This window comes from Melanostigma gelatinosum (genome assembly GCF_949748355.1).
Source record: "Melanostigma gelatinosum genome assembly, chromosome: 4".
Lineage (NCBI taxonomy): Eukaryota > Metazoa > Chordata > Actinopteri > Perciformes > Zoarcidae > Melanostigma > Melanostigma gelatinosum.
In genome coordinates this window covers 10,088,468-10,106,999 of record NC_136637.1, presented here as the reverse complement: position 1 = coordinate 10,106,999, position 18,532 = coordinate 10,088,468, and the positions used below count along the sequence as shown (strand labels likewise).

The 18,532-nt window shown below is 44.5% G+C and overlaps 2 protein-coding genes across 2 annotated transcripts in view; both read left to right on the top strand.

Moving 5' to 3' along the window:
* Positions 1 to 16: 16 nt before the first annotated feature.
* kif14 (kinesin family member 14) lies at positions 17 to 15,871 on the top strand. Its single transcript, XM_079267828.1, has 29 exons — positions 17 to 1,053; positions 1,318 to 1,572; positions 1,695 to 1,782; positions 1,894 to 1,992; positions 2,199 to 2,251; positions 2,362 to 2,392; positions 2,594 to 2,701; positions 2,845 to 2,961; positions 3,135 to 3,253; positions 3,388 to 3,560; positions 4,384 to 4,531; positions 4,973 to 5,036; positions 5,167 to 5,351; positions 5,545 to 5,647; positions 5,797 to 5,954; positions 6,062 to 6,209; positions 6,487 to 6,633; positions 7,265 to 7,397; positions 7,552 to 7,645; positions 7,780 to 7,921; positions 8,420 to 8,526; positions 10,625 to 10,725; positions 10,814 to 11,044; positions 11,158 to 11,345; positions 11,794 to 11,946; positions 12,253 to 12,375; positions 12,511 to 12,585; positions 14,046 to 14,196; positions 14,697 to 15,871. The coding sequence occupies exons 1-29, from the start codon at positions 74 to 76 to the stop codon at positions 15,056 to 15,058; spliced, it is 4,836 nt and encodes a 1,611-aa protein (XP_079123954.1). The 5' UTR covers positions 17 to 73; the 3' UTR covers positions 15,059 to 15,871.
* A 1,857-nt stretch (positions 15,872 to 17,728) lies between these two features.
* Positions 17,729 to 18,532, top strand: part of LOC306776029 (adhesion G protein-coupled receptor D2) — a gene marked incomplete at its 5' end in the record, with an annotated part of 85,179 nt that continues 84,375 nt past the window's right edge. Inside the window, 2 exons of the mRNA XM_079266618.1 lie at positions 17,729 to 17,963; positions 18,216 to 18,434. Coding sequence (XP_079122744.1) covers positions 17,729 to 17,963; positions 18,216 to 18,434 — 454 coding nt within the window. The remainder of the gene's footprint in view (positions 17,964 to 18,215; positions 18,435 to 18,532) is intronic.

Genomic DNA, 18,532 nt, shown 5'->3' with positions numbered 1-18,532 from the left:
CAGTGAAAGTGCCGTTAGCTAACAGTTAACGTTTAAGCTCATTTGGACGGTTTTGTTTTCTTAATCAACTGCCATGTCGTTATTTAGTGTACAAGCGAGGAAGCATAGAGCTTATTATGAGCATCTAATGGCACCGCCAGCATCCAGGACACCGGGCAGAGAGCGCCTGGCGGGGCGGAAGGCGACGGACACGACGGTGAGCAAAAATGAGAACACATCCGAAGACTCTGCGTGTGAAGACAGCAGGAGGTCGTCCGATAAAAGCCGACATGTCAACAGGACGTTTGTCGTCCAGGCTCCCTGCCGCAGCCGACTCACTCTGCAGAGGAGGTCAAAGAGGAAGAGCGCCTCCGGAAGAGTGGACAAAACTATTGTGGGAATCAGCCTGGAGACCACACCGGTTCCGGTGGAGAAGAGGCCGACTCTGCAGCGCAGGACCAGGCCGACCTCGATGGATACAAGCGCACACGGGCAGCGCGGTGTCAGCAGCACTGCCCTGCAGACCACGCCGAAAGTTCTCAGTGAACCAAACGGCAGGACAGCTAGTGTGTTCAGGTCGGCAAGTTCAAGAGAAACGGCCTGTAAGGGCAGAGCTGCTGCTTTGGAGACCCATGGGAGGCTGGCGTGCAGCAAAACGCCCTCCTCTTCTTCCTCGTCGTCTTCCACGAGTAGGCAGCTAGAAGACCAGGCCCAAACCTTTAAAACCCCCACCAGAAAGACCCTGTTTGGGAAAATCTGCGATAAGAGAGACGTGTACGAGAGACTGGCGAGGAAAGACGCTCCCAAACCAGTGGCAGTCAAGTCTGCAAGTCTGACGAGGCCCAAATCCCAAGCAGAGGACACAACACCTGTCCCCGCTCCTCGGGTCTGCAAGGTGTCCACCCCGAGTCAGAGGAGAGACGCGGCCCAGGCCAGGACCTCCACTCCTGCTCCAGCGTCCACCGAGCAGCTCCTCCTGTCCCGGCCCAGCGAGGCTCTGAAGCTGCAGGATCCGTTTACGATGGAAAACAGCGCAGTGACCGTGGCGGTCCGTGTGCGGCCGTTCAATGCCAGGTGTGTAATGCAATGTTTGTCTTTACTGGCTGAGTCACGTGGTGCAGGATGAGGTGATGTCTGTCAGCATCTAAAGAGCCCAGGGTCTCTAAAAGTTACTGCATAATTCAACTATAAATGATGGTGTAATCACACCCTGTGAGGTAAAAAAAAATCCTTTTTAATTTGGATGTAAGCACGGAAATGCACTATACACTGCACATGCAGAGACATTATTTGATTATTCATCTGAAACTTGTGATTTGTGTGTTTTGTAAATCTTAGGGAGAAGGCAGAGAAGGCACTGCAGGTCATCTTCATGGACGGTCAGGAGACCGCTGTCCAGCATCCGGTCTCCAAACAGAGCTACACCTTCAGCTACGACTTCTCCTTCTGCTCGGTGGATGAGTGTGACTCCACCTTCGCCAGCCAGCAGACGGTGTACGAGACTCTGGCCAAACCTCTGTTGTTGAGGGCCTTCGAAGGGTTCAACACCTGCCTGTTTGCTTACGGACAAACGGGCTCTGGGAAGTCGTACACGTGAGTGGTTTTGGTTTATTACAGTCATTTCTTTGCCCTTAATTTGTTCTCTTGGCGAGTATTTCATAATATTTTATCAGTCAACCATCAATTTGATTTGTTTGAAATCATTGTTGTTTTAGCATGATGGGCTTTGGAGAAGAAGAAGGAGTGATCCCACGATTCTGCCAGGAACTTTTTAATAGATTGGCATCCATGACAAATGAAGAGGTACGATCTGTCTTTAAAATGATTTATCCCTGATGCTTCTGACTTATTAGATGTTCTTTTGAGCGTTTACATGAATTTTCCGGTTGCATAACTTCGGTTGTTATATTTCAGGTCAAGTGTCGTGTAGAGATGAGCTATTTTGAAGTCTACAATGAGAAGATCCATGACCTGCTGGTGACCAGAGATGAGCCAAACCAGAGGACGATGCCCGTAAGTAGTTTGCAACTACTGGATGAGTTCATGGAGTTTACTCAAATTCTCTATCAAGACGACATGGAACACCTGATTAGCCCAGATTTTAGAGCTGCACCCTCGCTCATCATGCTTAATGCATGCAATTTATTAAGGTCATTGGTAGGACTGACTAACCTGAAAATGTTGACCAGCCAAGATAAAACCCTGTTTTGCGTTTCTAGCTGAGGGTGAGGGAACATCCAGTCCATGGTCCGTATGTTGCTGACCTCTCTGCGTAAGAAACCTTTTGACTTTCCTTTGCTGTATTACTCTTCAATAAAAGCCAAAAGAACATTCTCTACTGCTGTGATTTGCAGAGTTGCTCACTTTGGTATTTCTTCACAGGAATATTGTGAGCTCCTACGATGACGTTCAGGTAGGTTCAAACTGCTGGCGAGGTATTTTCTTCTTTTTGATCCTCGCCGGCCTTTTAGTTAAAGCGCTTAAGAACAACGTTGAATGAGCGAGCAAGTGATGGTTCGATGCAGGCACACCACGGAGAGAAATGCTGAGCATCAAAGATGTATCCCACGCATAGCTTAGAAAACAATAAATGCTGTTGATCCCTGTCCTTCAGGGTTGGCTGGGGCTGGGCAACAAGCAGAGAGCCACAGCAGCTACAGGAATGAACGACAAGAGCTCCAGGTCTCACTCCGTCTTCACCCTGACTATGACCCAGACTCAGGTAACGCGTCTCAACTCTACTTTATGTCACACGTAATGTACGTTGCCTCATAAAATCTGTAAACAAATCCACTAATTAACCTGGGCGCCACGCGTTCTCTCGTTACACAACGTACCCGTTTGTTTGTTTGTGCTTGTGTGCAGACTGAGTTTGTGGAGGGCGAGGAACACGACCACAGTATCATCAGCCGGATCAACCTGGTGGACCTGGCTGGCAGCGAGCGCTGTAGTTCAGCCCAGACAAGTGGAGACCGACTCAGGGTGGGTATACACACACACGCACACAATACTAGTCTTGGTTATTGCTGATTGATTGTGAGAACAAGCTTTTCTCCATTTCACATAATTATTAATCATAATTATTACATTTTACTGTCCTCATTTTTTGGATGCACTTCAAAACAAGAAATGCTATTTTGTCTGTGTCGTTGCAGGAGGGCGCGAGCATCAACAAGTCCTTGCTTACCCTTGGAAAGGTCATCTCCGCCCTGTCGGAACAAGCGCTGACGAGCAAGAAGGTCTTCACACCGTACAGAGAGTCCGTGCTGACGTGGTGAGAGATCAGAGTGCACGCGTAGTAGTTTTCAAATCTATTTTCTCCACCTACAGCAGTTAAGCAGATCTCATTTCCAAATTAGAAGGATGATCCTGACCCACGTGCATTTTATTTTTTTCCCTCTTCCGCAGGCTGTTGAAAGAGAGCCTCGGTGGTAACTCCAAGACGGCCATGATCGCCACGCTGAGCCCGGCGGGCAGCAGCGTGGAGGAAAGCCTCAGCACCCTGCGCTACGCCCAGCAGGCCCGCACCATCATTAACGTGGCCAAAGTCAACGAGGACACCAGCGCCAAGCTCATCAGAGGTCAGCCACTCAAAACATCCATGTTCAAAACATCTCTGTTGGGCTTATGAGCTCTGATCTATTTTTATTTTGTAATAACTGCAATAAGCTTTTTAAAGCCATTTTCTTTGTACAGCATGTTTTCTCTGTCCATTGTGATCAGCCCCTCTTTGTTTCTGTCTCTGTAGGTTTCTCTTTCTTTCTATGTAAATGTCTTGCTCTTGATCTCCTTCGCTCGCCCTAACCCGCCGGTCTGTCCATCAATCCATCACCAGCTTATGCACTCCCCAATTCATCTGAGGCCTAACCTCGCCGCCGGGCCTTATTTATGCAATGTCAGCCGCACACGGCAGCTAACTGTCATGCAAGGATTATTTTTCATGAGACGATTGTGCTGCTGTTTGAGATTTTTAGCACTAAGGGGCGCTCCTGCTGTGGATTTATTTCTACCACTGTGTGTGTGTGTGTGTGTGTGTGTGTGTGTGTGTGTGTGTGTGTGTGTGTGTGTGTGTGTGTGTGTGTGTGTGTGTGTGTGTGTGTGTGTGTGTGTGTGTGTGTGTGTGTGTGTGTGTGTGTGTGTGTGTGTGTGTGTGTGTGTGTGTGTGTGTCAACCATTACAAATCAGGTCAATGTTACTCAGTAAATAGTCTTCAACGAGTGACATTGTTTGGCTGTTCACTGACAAATTCAGATTATTATCTGCAGCCTGAAACACTTTCAGGACGTTAACGTCACTCCCTTGAATTCGACATTGACTGGTAATAATTTATGTGTGTATTTGCTCTAAACGGTTTGCCGTCTTTTATCTTTACAAATAATTTTGGACAAACTTTGCTGCTTTCAGAGCTGAAGGCGGAGGTGGAGAAGCTGCGGTCCGCCCAGATGAGCTCCCAGGGCGTCCAACCAGAGCGGGTCAGCGTGTTCCAGCAGGAGATCGCTGGCCTGAGGAACAAACTCTGTCAGCAGGAGAGGGAAATGGTCGAGGCCAACCGGTCAGTATCACTGCAACAATTATCAGAGCTCTTTTTGTCTCATTTATACTGTGTGACGCAACAGACCCAGATGTGAGGCGTCTGCTGGAGCAGATTTCCACAGTTCAGAGAACCGAGTAGCAAAGTGATGCTGCTTACATTTCTGTTAAATTGTATTTGCAGATATGTTTGCATGTAGTTCTTCTGTTTTGTTTTTTCTCATGTTGCGTATATTTTAACATCAACCACTTAAAATGTGAAAATGGAACGTTACTAACATACACAAATTACATTTTTACTTGTTATTGTGTACAGGTGAAATAAGCATCGTGTTCAAATATTTTCTTTAAAACAAAAAATGTAATGTTTCTCAGTTATTGATGAGAGGATACATCTGATCTGATCATGGCATAATTTGATCTGAGGTGATTTCCTTTCTTTATATTTGATCTTGTCTGGCAGGGCATGGAGAGAGAAACTGGAGCAGGCGGAAATACGCAAACGCGAAGAGACCAAAGAGTTGCAGGTCATTTTTTTCAACACTTTATTCATTTTCATTCTATATATTTTTTTTACTGTCCTTCTTGTACATGCATACTTTTTTCTTTTCTTGTGTCCCCATACTAATCCGAAGAAACGTTTCTCGTTGTTTTCAGAAAGCCGGTGCGACATTCAAAGTGGACAATCGTCTCCCTAACCTGGTGAATCTGAACGAGGACCCTCAGCTGTCTGAGATGCTCCTCTACATGGTCACAGAGGGTCGCACCACAGTGGGCAAGCTCAAGTCTGAGTCCAGGCATGACATCCAGCTGACTGGAGCCCTCATCGCTGACCAACACTGGTAAAAAGAACAACAACAACGCTGGAAGGACATATATGTTACCCCGTCCATGCCCCACTGCAAGATTTAATTTAGTGTCTTTGACATTTCATTAATCCAGCAATCGTTTTAATCTATCTCTCACCCATCTTATTCTTTTTAGCACGCATTCAACATGATTATTTCATACATGCATTGTTTCGCTTTGTTTTAGTGTCATAATCAACACCCAGGGCACTGTCAGCATCACTCCCACGGACAATGCCAAGACATTTGTTAATGGAAGCCTCGTATCTGAATCCACCGTGCTACACCATGTAAGTAGATCAGAAAGATCTCCTAACTCTTTATGCTATGGAGCAACTCCTTGTAAGATGTGTGCAAAAACTCACCAGTAAAGTTCAATGTGACCAACCTGTTTATTAAGGAATTCAACTCTTCTCGTCTCTGTGTTGTTGCTTTGCAGGGCGACAGGGTGATTCTTGGTGGAGACCACTACTTCCGCTTCAATCATCCGGCAGAGGTGCAGTCTGGGAAGCGGGTGTCATGCTGGACAGAGGCAGGCGAGGGCCACAAGGATTTTGAATTCGCCAAAAATGAGCTACTCGCGGCTCAAAGAGCTCAGTGAGTGCAAAAGACTAGAAAAGAAAAAAATCCCCAAACCATTATACCAGCTAAATCTAAATATATCGAAATCACAACTCCTCTTAAGCCGTCTTTGTGTCTCCCAGGCTGGAGGCAGAAATTGTAGAAGCCCATTTGAAGGCGAAAGAGGAGATGATGCAGGGAATCCAGGTGGCAAAAGAAGTGGCCCAGAAAGAGCTCTCCGACCAGAAGCTGCTTTTTGAGGACCGGATCAGAGCCCTGGAGAGAGAGCTGGTACACAACACCTTCAAGTCTTGTTTTCTACTCAACAGATGTAACATTCTACTTTCCACTCGTACTGAATTGTTAGTGTTGTGACATTCTGTACTGCTGTTAAAGTCATTAGAAGTGAATTAGCATAAAGGTGTTACAGAAGTGACAAAATAAGTATGTTGTCTTAAACTCTGTGTACTATATTGCAGAATGATCAAATAGCTATTGTCATGTATAGTCTATCACCCCGTCAATATGTTCAACCATCACTTAATAATCTCCAAATATGATTCTTCAGAACGAGGAGACTGAGCGGAAGCGTCGACAGGAGCTGGACCAGCAGAGGGTGGCCAGCCAGATGGCGGATCTGAAGAATGCCAACCTGGAGCTGGAGCAGGAGGTGGACACCCACAAGAAACGAGTCCGCCTGCGCATGGAGGCCCAGGTCAGGACCAGAACACTCGTCTCACCTTGTAATGAAGTTCACCTTTTTAGGTTCCTGTAATTTGATATACTTGTTTTTTTGCTGGAAAGGTTTTGTTCAGTCAAAAAAAATGGAAAATGATTCCCACACACACATTTTTCTACTTCGCTCATCACGCTTTCAATGTCCATTAGCCGTGGCAGAATGTTTTGAATATGAATAATGAGACAGGTCTGCCTTTTTGCTTTCACACTGATGACCTAATCCCCTTTTCCACCTGAAAGAGACGGTGTACGTTCAGACCACTTGATCTACAGTGAGTGACACAGAGTAGTGGTTGGCAGTATGACATTTTAAACTGATCTTATTTCAGTTTTTCTACATTTTTCCCTTTTCAGAAATCAGTTTCGTGGAAATCTGGATTATTCCTGTCGCCATAAATTACATCAATTCCTTCATTTGCTTGTTCTCATGTTTTCTGGTGGTCTTAAAAGAGCTTCAGAAGCTAAAAACCCTGCTGACACCAGCTTTTATGTTTATCTGATGGGCTTTGTTTGGATGAGTTTTGAGTCATGGTGGAGCTTGACTGTCTGCATGATGTCTTGGTCTGGTGCTTTTTTAATATTGTGTACATTACAATGCTTCACTCCAGGCGATGGAGGAACACCGCGTGTGTCAAGCGAAGATTGTCGACGCCCTGGAGGCAGAGAAGCGAAAGATCAGCACAGAGCTCGAGGAGATGCAGAGGAGAAGAGCCTTGAGGGAAAACAACACTCCCCGAAATGGTGAGCGCTTTCTATCACCTCTGAGCACAAACTGGCACTCGGACCCACACTGACCGTTCACACCGCATGTGTTCAGTTCATAGAACATATCTAATTCAGCCAGATGCTCTTGGTTGTGGTGAGGACGTCAACATGTTTCACTTCTGTATTTCAGTCTCTCCACAATGGGATGCCATGAAGTTGTCCCTGATGATTGAAGAAGCTAATAAGATCGGCGCTCAGCTGAAGAAAAGCACAGTCTTCAGCAGGTAGGACAATGCAAGCATCGGGCCACAGTTGACACACGATATGAGTTTATTAGACCGGTTACAAAGCCATCAAGATGTCACCAGCAGGTATCATGGTCATTTATCTGTGCCCAAATGACTCTTTTCTGTTGTAGACACGAAAGCTCTGGAAATGAGAACCTGGAGCAGGGTGGTCTGCTGCAGGTGCGGGTTCAAAACAAAAAGCTGGGGATCTCCACTTTCTGGAGCCTGGACAAGTTCCAAAACAACATCGCTGCCATGAGGGAACTCGACCAGGTCTGCCTCCATATCAGTTTTGCCTTTCAAGTCATCTGTTTTTCAAGTCAATGAGCGTAAAGAACGTCTGAAGAATCTGAAACCTGACTAAATGTACGTTTCCTCTGACTAAAGGGGTTTTTAAATGAAAATTGGAGTCAACAACAAAATTGTACATAAACATTCTCTTGCTGCATCGACTCAAGCTACCTCAACATTTTATTGAATAAGTGATGCACATAGTATATGGCTGGATTGATCCTTAAGACAGTTTTTTTTATTGAATTTGATGATGTAATACAGTCATAAACATATTCATACCCTTCAGGTTCTGATAATGAATAATCTCATGATCAGCTGATAAACAAGTCCCAGAGAAATGCTTGAAGATTGACAGGAAGCGTATTGGATCTGATCAGTACTCTAATACTCTGACGTGCGAGGCCTGTTGAGTCCCGCTGCATGTGACAGCCGCTCAAGTGCCGATTTCCCGTGTCAGCAATAGTTTACTCTCCGCAGGGGGACTCCACCTCTAAAGATGACGATGTCTTTTATGACCCTGATGATGAGTGGGAGCAAGATATATCGGCCTCCTCTGCTTCCACCTCCTCCTTCTCACGCCGAAGGTAATTATCCAGCTCTCCCCCCCCCCCCCCCCCCAATCCATCAATCCCTCCTTCCAGCACATCACCTGTACATTTACATTAGATATTGCGTTAGTATTCTTGTCCAATTACTTGAAATGTGTAGGTAGGCAAGTGTTCAAACCACCGGGGGGGGGGAGAGGGAGAGTACAGGACTGCATGTCTGAGAGTGTTTGCAGTGCCAACACTTTAGTCTGACATTGTGTGGGTCTCCAACTCAACTCACAACCTCCTTTTAATGTCAACAATGTGTCCGGCAGAATGGATGAACTGTATATGGAAAGTTCAACGGGATGGAACACGGAAAATCATTTTTGTCAAACTGTTTGGAAGATTTTGGTTATTTTCACAAAGTCCTCCTTGTTTCCACCAATGTGAATGTACAGCCGGGCACATCTTTTTGACAGTCAACACATCTTTCTTTCTTTCTCTCGTGAAAGGTTGAGGTGAAGTCTCTGCCCACAGCATATTTCCTTCTTTTATTAATTTAATTTCCATGAAGGCAGGCCAAGGGAAAGGGTCCCTGTGTGTTTCTCACTCACACACCTGTGCTGCAAGCAGAACCCCGGACATTTTCCCCTCGCATTGTTGTTGTTCTTGTCAAGTATGTTTACGGGGCTCCTGGTGGAGCCTGAACTACTAACAGACCCGGACAAATGACACATGGCTCAGGCTGGCTGACTCTATTAAACCCATGCCTGATCCTCATGGCCACAGTCGTAGCGGTTTACCGGCCTTCGCTCCTCTAGGTTGTTCAGTAATGAGAACATGTTCTCCTGCTGAACTCAATCAACCCCACACCATGCATCCTTGCAAAGATAACACCAAGCCTGTATGTAAATGTGCACATTCCACACCATCTCATCTTAAATGGAAAATTTGCCACCTTTTTATGTTTATTTCCAATTGGTGCTGATGGTAAATGTAGTCCACTGAAGACATAAATCCCCTAGTGCGTGCTATGTTGGCGGGGGGAAGACTATTTTTCCTGCTGCAGAGCCGTGCAGGCTGCGTCTACATTTACCAGGATGCATTGCTCGCGAACGGCAAGTTTGCTACATTTAGTGAAGAAGCTAAATAAACTCAAGGAGTTATTCTTACACTTAAACGGAAAAATACAACCTTACACCTTCTGGAATCACGTTTCTCTCTTACACCGAACTAAGAACTTAATTGCCCTGTTAACTCATCGTAAAACACACTTCATTCAAACTGAACAGAAACACAAAAAACTCACCAAACTCGTCTTGGGTAGTCTTTATTCTTTTCCAACAATTTGCAGCTCTGGTTTGGTCCTGCAGCAGCGACCTGTTGGCGGCTCTCACTCCTTTGGAGGCGGACCATTAAATCAGCAAAACATAACAAAAATGACCCGATCATCGCCCTGCTGGTCTTGCTTTTCTTCTCCAGCTAATGTTAAGGCGTCCGTCCCAGTGAGGAGGAAAACTTTCATGCATAGTAACGCGCACACACACAGCCTGCACTCGGGGTCGGCGGCGGCGACAGCATCCAACAAAAACTGCCCACGCTGACATTCATGACAGAAGAATGATTCTGTTTCTGTTTGCATCGTGAGTGCAATTTGAGCAAAGGCTCCACCGCTCAGCTCAGATTCTGGAGGCTCCCCGCCGACCAGATCCTCCCCGCTGCGGCTGAATACCCGAGTCAGCCAAAACACGGTCAAATCTACTCCTTAAAAAGAAAAAGAACAATACATTTTGCAGCTGCGCTCGGCTGAACTGCTAATTTAAATTTAACAATTTTCGAGCTCCATTCACTAGAGTTTGCTCCTCAAGTGACTAGAGCTTCTTTTTTTTCTTTTCTTTTCTTTTTTTTGTAAATCTTCTATTTAATAGAGCCAGTAGCACGAAGCAGGTTAGAACATCCTCATCATGAAACACTGAGACAGTCTGATGTTTTGCTTGGTGGCATCACGTCCACTTAGGAAGAGGTGTATTAGAGGTAAATGTAGTCCGTCTCCAAACCAAGTCATTCTGAATGAGAGCATCAACATGCCTACTATTTCTAAACTCTAATGGAAGGGAACTCAGGGTTTTGCTTCTGGTTTGTTTGTCATCAGGAGCAGGAGCTTGTTGAAAAGTAGGAGAATCTCAGGGCGTCTCTACGAGATCCGGGTCCATCCCATTCAGAGCCTCCACTACGGCTCCTCACCGTCTGCTGGTAAGGCACTGAACACGATCTGTGACGCATCGTTGTCTAGTGAAGTCCGGTCTGCACACCCCAACTCGTCGGTGTGTCTTTGTCCCAGGGTTGATGGGTGTGGCCAAACCGCCCTCCATCCATTCCAGCAGCCCAGACTCTGCCCTGCCTGGCATCTGCAAGGAGCTGATTGGTCAGTCGGTGGCCCGTCTGCGAGGTTGCAGTGGGACAGAAGAGAGCATGGCAGACAGGCTGGCTTCTGATCTACACCTGATGTATGTGGCGGTCCAAACCATATCGGACATATACGACAGTCTGGACGATGACAGCCAAGAGAATGGTGAGGTTCAACCGTTTATGAGCGGCAAACATCAAGCAAACCAGTTCATGCTTTTGGGATTTTATGCCAATTCTAGGTGAACAACATTTGCATGAAAGCTTTTTCTCCTGCAGTGTTCCTGTGTAAGTCGGTGGCCCAGACTCAACTGGTGAAGGCCACCACAGCCGCAGAGAGCGCGGTGTTCGTCACCATGCAGTGGTTGGCCAGCGTTAGACCCTCCTCCGGCCGGCTCTACAACATCGCTGAGGAACTCAAGAGCCACGTCAAGAAGATGGGAGGATTCTTCCAGCTGCTCATTCAGGTAAACACTAAATATATACCACACTCCATTAAAGGCATTTGCAGGATACAAAAATGAGTTGAAAGGAGTGCAAATCTGAGCTGAAAAATGATTTTTTATTCGGTGTAATTTGGACACGGGATGGCTAATCGTGAATGTAGAGCGTTAATTGGCGTTTCGTAGCTCAGAGCTGTTTAACATTTCCATAGAGGGAGCTCAAAGTGGAGGGAAATCTCAGCCTTGAGCCCCAAATTGAACATGAATATATGGAAAATAAATCAAAATTCCTTAAACACAATTCCCCCCCCCTCTCTCCTTATTTCGTTTTTTAATTCTCTAGCCTTTCATTTATTTACCGACCCTTCAGACTATGTCGACCATGACATTGTCTATGCTGTTGACTTGCTTGCATTGGTTTGTGTGTGCTGACCTGATGTTGGCCGATAATGGGAATGTCTCACCCATCCAGGGTTGTGAATCTGAGATCACATCGATGGTGACGGAGGCACGGAGGAAGAGCAGCCAGTGCCTGGACGCAGCATTGCTTACACTTGGCCATCTGGCGGCGGTGACGGGCATGCCGCTGAACGCTACGGAGCGGGGAGCCCAGGCCACAGGCAAGGTAAGCCCACCATTAACACCGCAGCAGGTCCACTGAATAATGGTTGATTTGGTGACGTGCAAATGTTCATGTTCAGTCTGTTAAAGGTACACAGCATTTAGGGGTGAAAAGACATAAGATGTGTTGAGTTTTATTCACATGGTGATTAGCATATATACACATTATTGTAGATAACAAAGAAAGTCTGCCAGAAACTCACCTAATTCGCATCTTGTAACTTTTGGTGAAGGACTCGGAAAGCGTTTCAGAGACAAATCTGATGATAAAAATCTGATTTATGTTTATTATATGGTTACATCTTTTCAGCAATCATTTGTCATGTGTCTGGTGAGCGGGACCAGCATGGGCGTCGGCTCTCTCTTGGAGGAAAGCCTCTTCATCACCAGAGAAATACTGAGAGAGGCTCAGCTGGCCTACCCCAGGAACCCAGTAAGAGATCAAAACCGGACTTCTTTTTTTAAGTTTTCATGGTTCTATAATTAGATTTTGTGTTGATGGTTTAATTTCTGTAAAGGTAAGTATTCCAAAAATGAGCTGACATTGTTAACCCATCTCTGCTTACAGGTCCTGCAGAGCCTAAAATCCAAGGCGCTTGACTTAGCCCGTGCTCTACAGAACTACATGCGTTGCCATATCACGGTGAGTTTCAGCAGCACCGCCATCTTCAGACTAGATAAGATTGGGGGGGGCCTCTAATTTCAGCTCGTCTTTTTTTCGTCTTAATTTCCTGGTGCCAGCATGTGAATCTCATAAATTGCAAAACCAATGGAAATATAAACTACTGTGTTGTATTGCGACATTCATTTTGATGTGTGACATGATGGAGCTGGAGTGTGAGAGACATAATTCTGCCACCGGTCTAAGTGAATCATTAAGTATAATTTAATTGTAAATACAAATTCTGAACTTTGGCATTAAAAGTGGTCAAATGTATGCATTTGATACATGCCATTAGCTCTGGGCTATCTCTGGTATTTGTCTGGGTAAACTGTGGCTGAAAGACAGACTTCATGCTCAGCAAAGCTTCCCTGGATATATAACGGTTAAAACAATCTTCTGTCCTGACTCGGGCTTAAATGTTACAGATTAATGCCTGCACACACAGCAGCCCTGTTAAAGATGCCACTCAGCCTTTATTGCTCCTGTACAGCTCTATGCTCCGTAGGCTTATCTCTCTGCAGTTGCCCGTTGACGATCGCTCAGGTAATGAATGTGTTGAATGAAGTGGCATCAGTCACGGCTAACGGGCTTGTTTGCCGTTATCTTAGCCACACAAAGTAGCAGTTTTTTTTGTTTTTGTTAGAACCAGTCATTGATACATATAGGCGCAGGGGCATTTCGCCGGCCCCAATGTTACTGTAGTCAAATAAGCCTGAGTTATAGTCTAGACTCTAGAGCAAGACATTTAACACAGCACTGCACATGTGCATAATCATGGATGTAAATGCTTCTGGTATAATTCTAGTCCATCAGAAAGAGGCAATTCTAGTGTTCGTATAAATGGTGAAAAAGTAGCCTTTTCAAAGAGTGGTGAAAAATGCAATTACATCAATGTGTATAATATTTTATTTTAAAAAAATGTAGCGACAAAAATTTGTTAAACCTTCCATTTGATAATTAAACACAGGATTTCCTATTTTCAGTAGTTAAAGCTGTTAAAAGAAGCTTTTTCTTCTCTATTTTCTTCTACACTGTAGTGAACGAGGTCGTTGGGTTTATCTCATTGAAAAGAACACATTACCATGGAAGCTCCATTAATTCAGTGTGTGTGTGTGTGTGTGTGTGTGTGTGTGCCTGCCTGCCTGCCTGCCGTTGGGCTAACTGCTGAATTGAAACTTACTCTTAAAAGATGCCTGCTTAAAATATCAAGACCAGTTGTGAACGTGTTAATCTCTACAAAACAGATTCTGCTTTCACAGACAGAAGGGCTGTGAGATGTTTTTTTTGAGTTGAGCTCAGTTGTGAACAATTGAGGAAGTCTATTTGTTTTAATGAAGTGTGTGTTTTTGGTGATGTAATTGTTGGTTGCGTTACATTTCGTCCTGTTTATTTGCCCCGTCTTGTGTTCATTATTTGGCCGTGTTCATGTTTTCAAACAGAAGAGAGACACGGAGGAGGAGGGGGAGGGGGGAGAGGAGGGGGAGGCCTCAGCTTCCCACTTGCAGAGACTGAGGACTACAGCGACCAAGCTGTTCCATCTGAACCAGGCCATTCGACAGCTGCATTCCTGTCTGTCTACTGCTCTGCGAGGTGACTCCTCTGACATGCACACAGCCTGGCTGCTAAGCTAACGCTCTTATCCAGTGTAACTTACATTGTACAGCACCAGTCTGCAACCATTGGTCAAAGGCACTAGAACATTAATTAAGAGGATTTTCTGAAAGGCCAGTTACTGTACAAAGAGGCGAATTCAGAAAAAGCTGAATAGTAAAATGTCACTATTAGTTATGTACTAACTTAGTAACTACTAAATACTTTCATTCAATGTTTTGTCAGTGAGTCAGTACGTAAAATGAACTGTGCTGTGACAGGCGTGTCTCAGCCAATCGGATCTTATTTTGTTTTTATATTGTGGCATAGCGTTCTGATTCATGTGTCTTTAAACCACAGTCTGTGTGATTTGTTCATTATTGCAATAATATCTGGAGCTTTGATGCTGGCAGCATGAACAAAACCACCCACAGCCAAAATGAACCAGATTGTTGTTGAAGGTGTCATTTCCTGTGTCTGACTCTTCATCCTCCTTCCAGGAAAAGACACCGACTCCCACCTCAGCCACTCCACAGAGCCGACCTCGTCCTCTGCCAAAGCTGTTGATGAGCTCATCACCGGTCTGTCCGAGGAAGAAGCGTTGACGCCGTCCCTGCAGCTTCCCCTTCTTCAGAGTGTCATGGCTGCTCGAGACGAGCTTCATGTTGCCCTCCGGTCCCTGTCCTCCTGGAGCCAACAGGTTGCAGGAGAGAACAGAAGCTCTGCTGCTTCTGATAAAGACACAGAGGATGAAATATTGAACAAAGACACTCGCGGTGCCGTTAGAAATCGAGTCGTGAGCAAGATAGTGTTCTCTCTCGCTCCAGGTGCGTCGTCCAAAGGCAGCCCGCACTGGGTATGATTTATGTGTTGTTCTTTACGATGTGCTCCCATCATGTATGATTTACTATATCAATGAAATTCTGATATAGAGAAAACTTCCGCTAGTAACAACAAATGGGTCGTGGATATTGTGTTTTTTTGTACACTCCCGTATCACCAACCTGGAATCTCAAGCAACAAACACTGTTGCCATCCGTTACAAAACAACAACGCTGCTTTCTAATTGTGAGCAATATCTGCATATTTTTTTCAGGCAGTTTTTACGATGACAAAGAAAATGACAAAGCAAACAAAGTAATTGATGTGGAGGCTTTAAACTACAGCAATAACACCTATCATGAACAGCACTGCTGTCAAGATGTGCTGTAGCTTCCTTTTTTTTATTCTCGTGATAGTTTGCTCCTCTGCGCTTTCAAGTATTGGGACAAAGCCTTCAGTCACCAGAAGGTGAGTTTGCCTGACTTATTCATGGTGGATAAACACAGTTAGGAACAGTAATGGTTTACTCGTGCTTTACTAGGTTCTCTGTTTTCAAAGGTCACTACATTATCTTTTGTAACATTTTCTCTGAATTCAAACATGCAAGATTTCAATATCCAGCAGCTCAGGCAGTGTTTTACCAGGTTTTCTCCCCATGCTATGCTGTCAATGATTTCTTTCTTGTATGCATATTTTGTTCCTCTATTTACAGAAACTTGCACTTATGTCTTGTATTACACACTGCAACTACTTGCACTCAGGAGAGAATTGTACTTCAACAAAGCAGTGTTTTTTATGTCCTTGTATCACTTGATATGTCAACATGATACAGCAACCTGTCTTAATGCAATAAAGTCACGTGGATTTTACAAGGACTCTATTCTTTTATATTGCATGTCATTCAGTAAACAGTGGACTCCTGTTAAAGACAGTTTAATGATATGATGATTGGTTTTGAATTCGCACTGGGAAACTGCAAAACATTCATAAACACTTAACTGGGTTACCTTGCAGTGACTGTCCACAGAGGTACACATTGACATCTATAATACATTATGTCATTCATAGGGAGTTAAATTGGCATACTTGTAGTATTATCATGAATGGTGGGGGACTGCCTGGGGGCCCCTGTATCCTATTCTGGGAACTACTCCATTAGACTAAAGGATCCCAAACTTTTACATCATGAACTCCTCGTTGATAAACTTTAGGCCGCAACCCTTAACTTGATGAATGGATTTACATTCATTTGTGTATTATGTCATCGAGTTCAACTAGAGTCCCTGGAACCCACCCGAGGGCCCCCTGTAGGTCCCTGACCCCTACTTTTGGTAACTCTGGTGTGCTCGCTGCAGGTTACACCCGCTCCTCCTCTGCATCCTCCCTCCATGCACTCCGGACTCTGCTACCGCCAGGCTTCCCTCTGTACTTTATGAAAGACGGGCTGATGGATCACAGCTGAGAAGAGAACATCATTTACCTTTACAACTAACCTCAGTGGAATTAAACGGAAAACTGCTTTAGTGGTTGAATGCTGCGTTCACAGACACGACGCGATTGGAATGAAAAGACGCGAAAAAAAGTTTCTACCAAGACGACTAATTGAGGTAAAAAATCGATTCGTTTTGCTTTTTATGTGTGGCCAATGGGCTTATAATAATTCATAGTACGATAAAATAACATCATCTCAGCTAATACATATGTTTCTTTCTCAGGATGCTCTGGTTATTGTTCCTAAACATAGCCTTGCTGGTAAGCGCTTCATCTTTGTATTTACGTTTTCACTCCCGTGGAATATTTTAGACAAACACGTGTCGACTTTTAAGCAGCTAACGTAGGCTATATGAGTTGTGCAAACATCCCAATAACTTACATTTTACTCGCTCATATTTCTCTGGCAGACATTAGGCAGAGAATGCAATAAGGCTCGTGTGAAATGGTTGTTCTCGAAACGAGGCTTATTGGCTAAAGTAAAGAAAGCCATAATAATCCTACGATACTATGAATTTCATCTCGTTAAAGTTTTTTTCTCCTGTATTTTTATTATATTTGTGGATGTGTAAATAATCCCCGTAGCTACTAGAGTTATTGTTTTATTCATGAATAAAATGCCTAGATTATCCAGGCCAGGCATTATACGTTTAAATAAAATACTGCCTTTCATTATAACGTCAATTAAAATGATCATTCAGGGCAGTCAGCGTTCTTAGCAGTGAAATCATTTCAAGAAATAAACATTGTCTTTGATGCTACAGGTATATATATATATATATATATAGTACATATATTAATATATATATAGTACATATATTAATATGATGAGGTGCTCTGTTAGAGAACAGGCTATGTTCCTTGACCCTAATATCTAGTCCAATCAGGACTCCTGTTGTGTATTGCTTTATCTTATTAGTAAAGAACAGTAGCTAATACTTGTGTTCTGTCCATCATACCAGGTTATGAGCTAAACGTGTACTTATGTTTCAGGTTTGTTTCCACAACTATATATCAGGTGAGTTACTTTCTGTTTCTCTTTTCAATTGAACACCATTTCATTTAAAGTTACTACAGTAGGAACTTTTGACTGTTTATGAAACCATCTCAATTTAATACCGATGCCTAGTCTATAGGACCTAGATAAACATACGACTGTTTATATATAGGCTAGTTGTTCTTCGTGCCTGTCACCGGGTCTGATTCTCTGTAAAATCCCATGAAACAAATTACGGCAAGCGGGTTCACTAGAATCTCCTTGAGCTCAGACTCCTACAAGGCCTCTGGCCGCAGACAGACCCAAATCCGGCTTAAACCTGCAGTCGGAGCTCCGTGTCCGGCAGCTTTGCCTCACTGCTCCGCCGGTCCGTGCTGGGAGCCAACACCACACCGCTGGAGACATGGGATAACCAAAAACCTGGACTGCACGGGAAAGGCTGTCAGACCCTGCTGCAGTAAAATGACTCTGGTGCTCAGAAACACTACCGCCTTTGTCCACAGGAACCGCCAAAATCAACACAAATTGAAAGGTTGCAGTAGCTTTAAGGCAGCCGAACCAAGGTGGCATCTTCTCATTTGTGTCTGTGTGTGTGTGTGTGTGTGTGTGAGAGAAGCCTTGAGCAAGTCAATGAGGGATTCCTCAGCCAGCATGTTACGTGTCTATCGTAGGTGAATTCTTCTCATCTTCTTTTCTCTTTTTTGAACAGCCCTGGAAACTAGAAACCTGACAAATGATGAGTCCTACTATGAGTATGTTCCTGACCGCCTGCAATGGAACAATGCAGGGGAACTGTGTAGCCAGCGCTCTGGGGCCTTAGCCACTGTCTCCAACCCAGTAGAGAAGCAAGAGCTAACCAACTTTTTAAAATCCTTGAACATCTCTCAGCCCGTGTGGATTGCCAAGAAAGTCATGACCCATCTGACAAGTAGGTTGATTGTGCTATTTGTGACAATTTATATGAATTTATTTGCTCTCTTTCTTTTTAAATAGTGGGCTCATTGTATTTCTTGTCCAAGACATCTT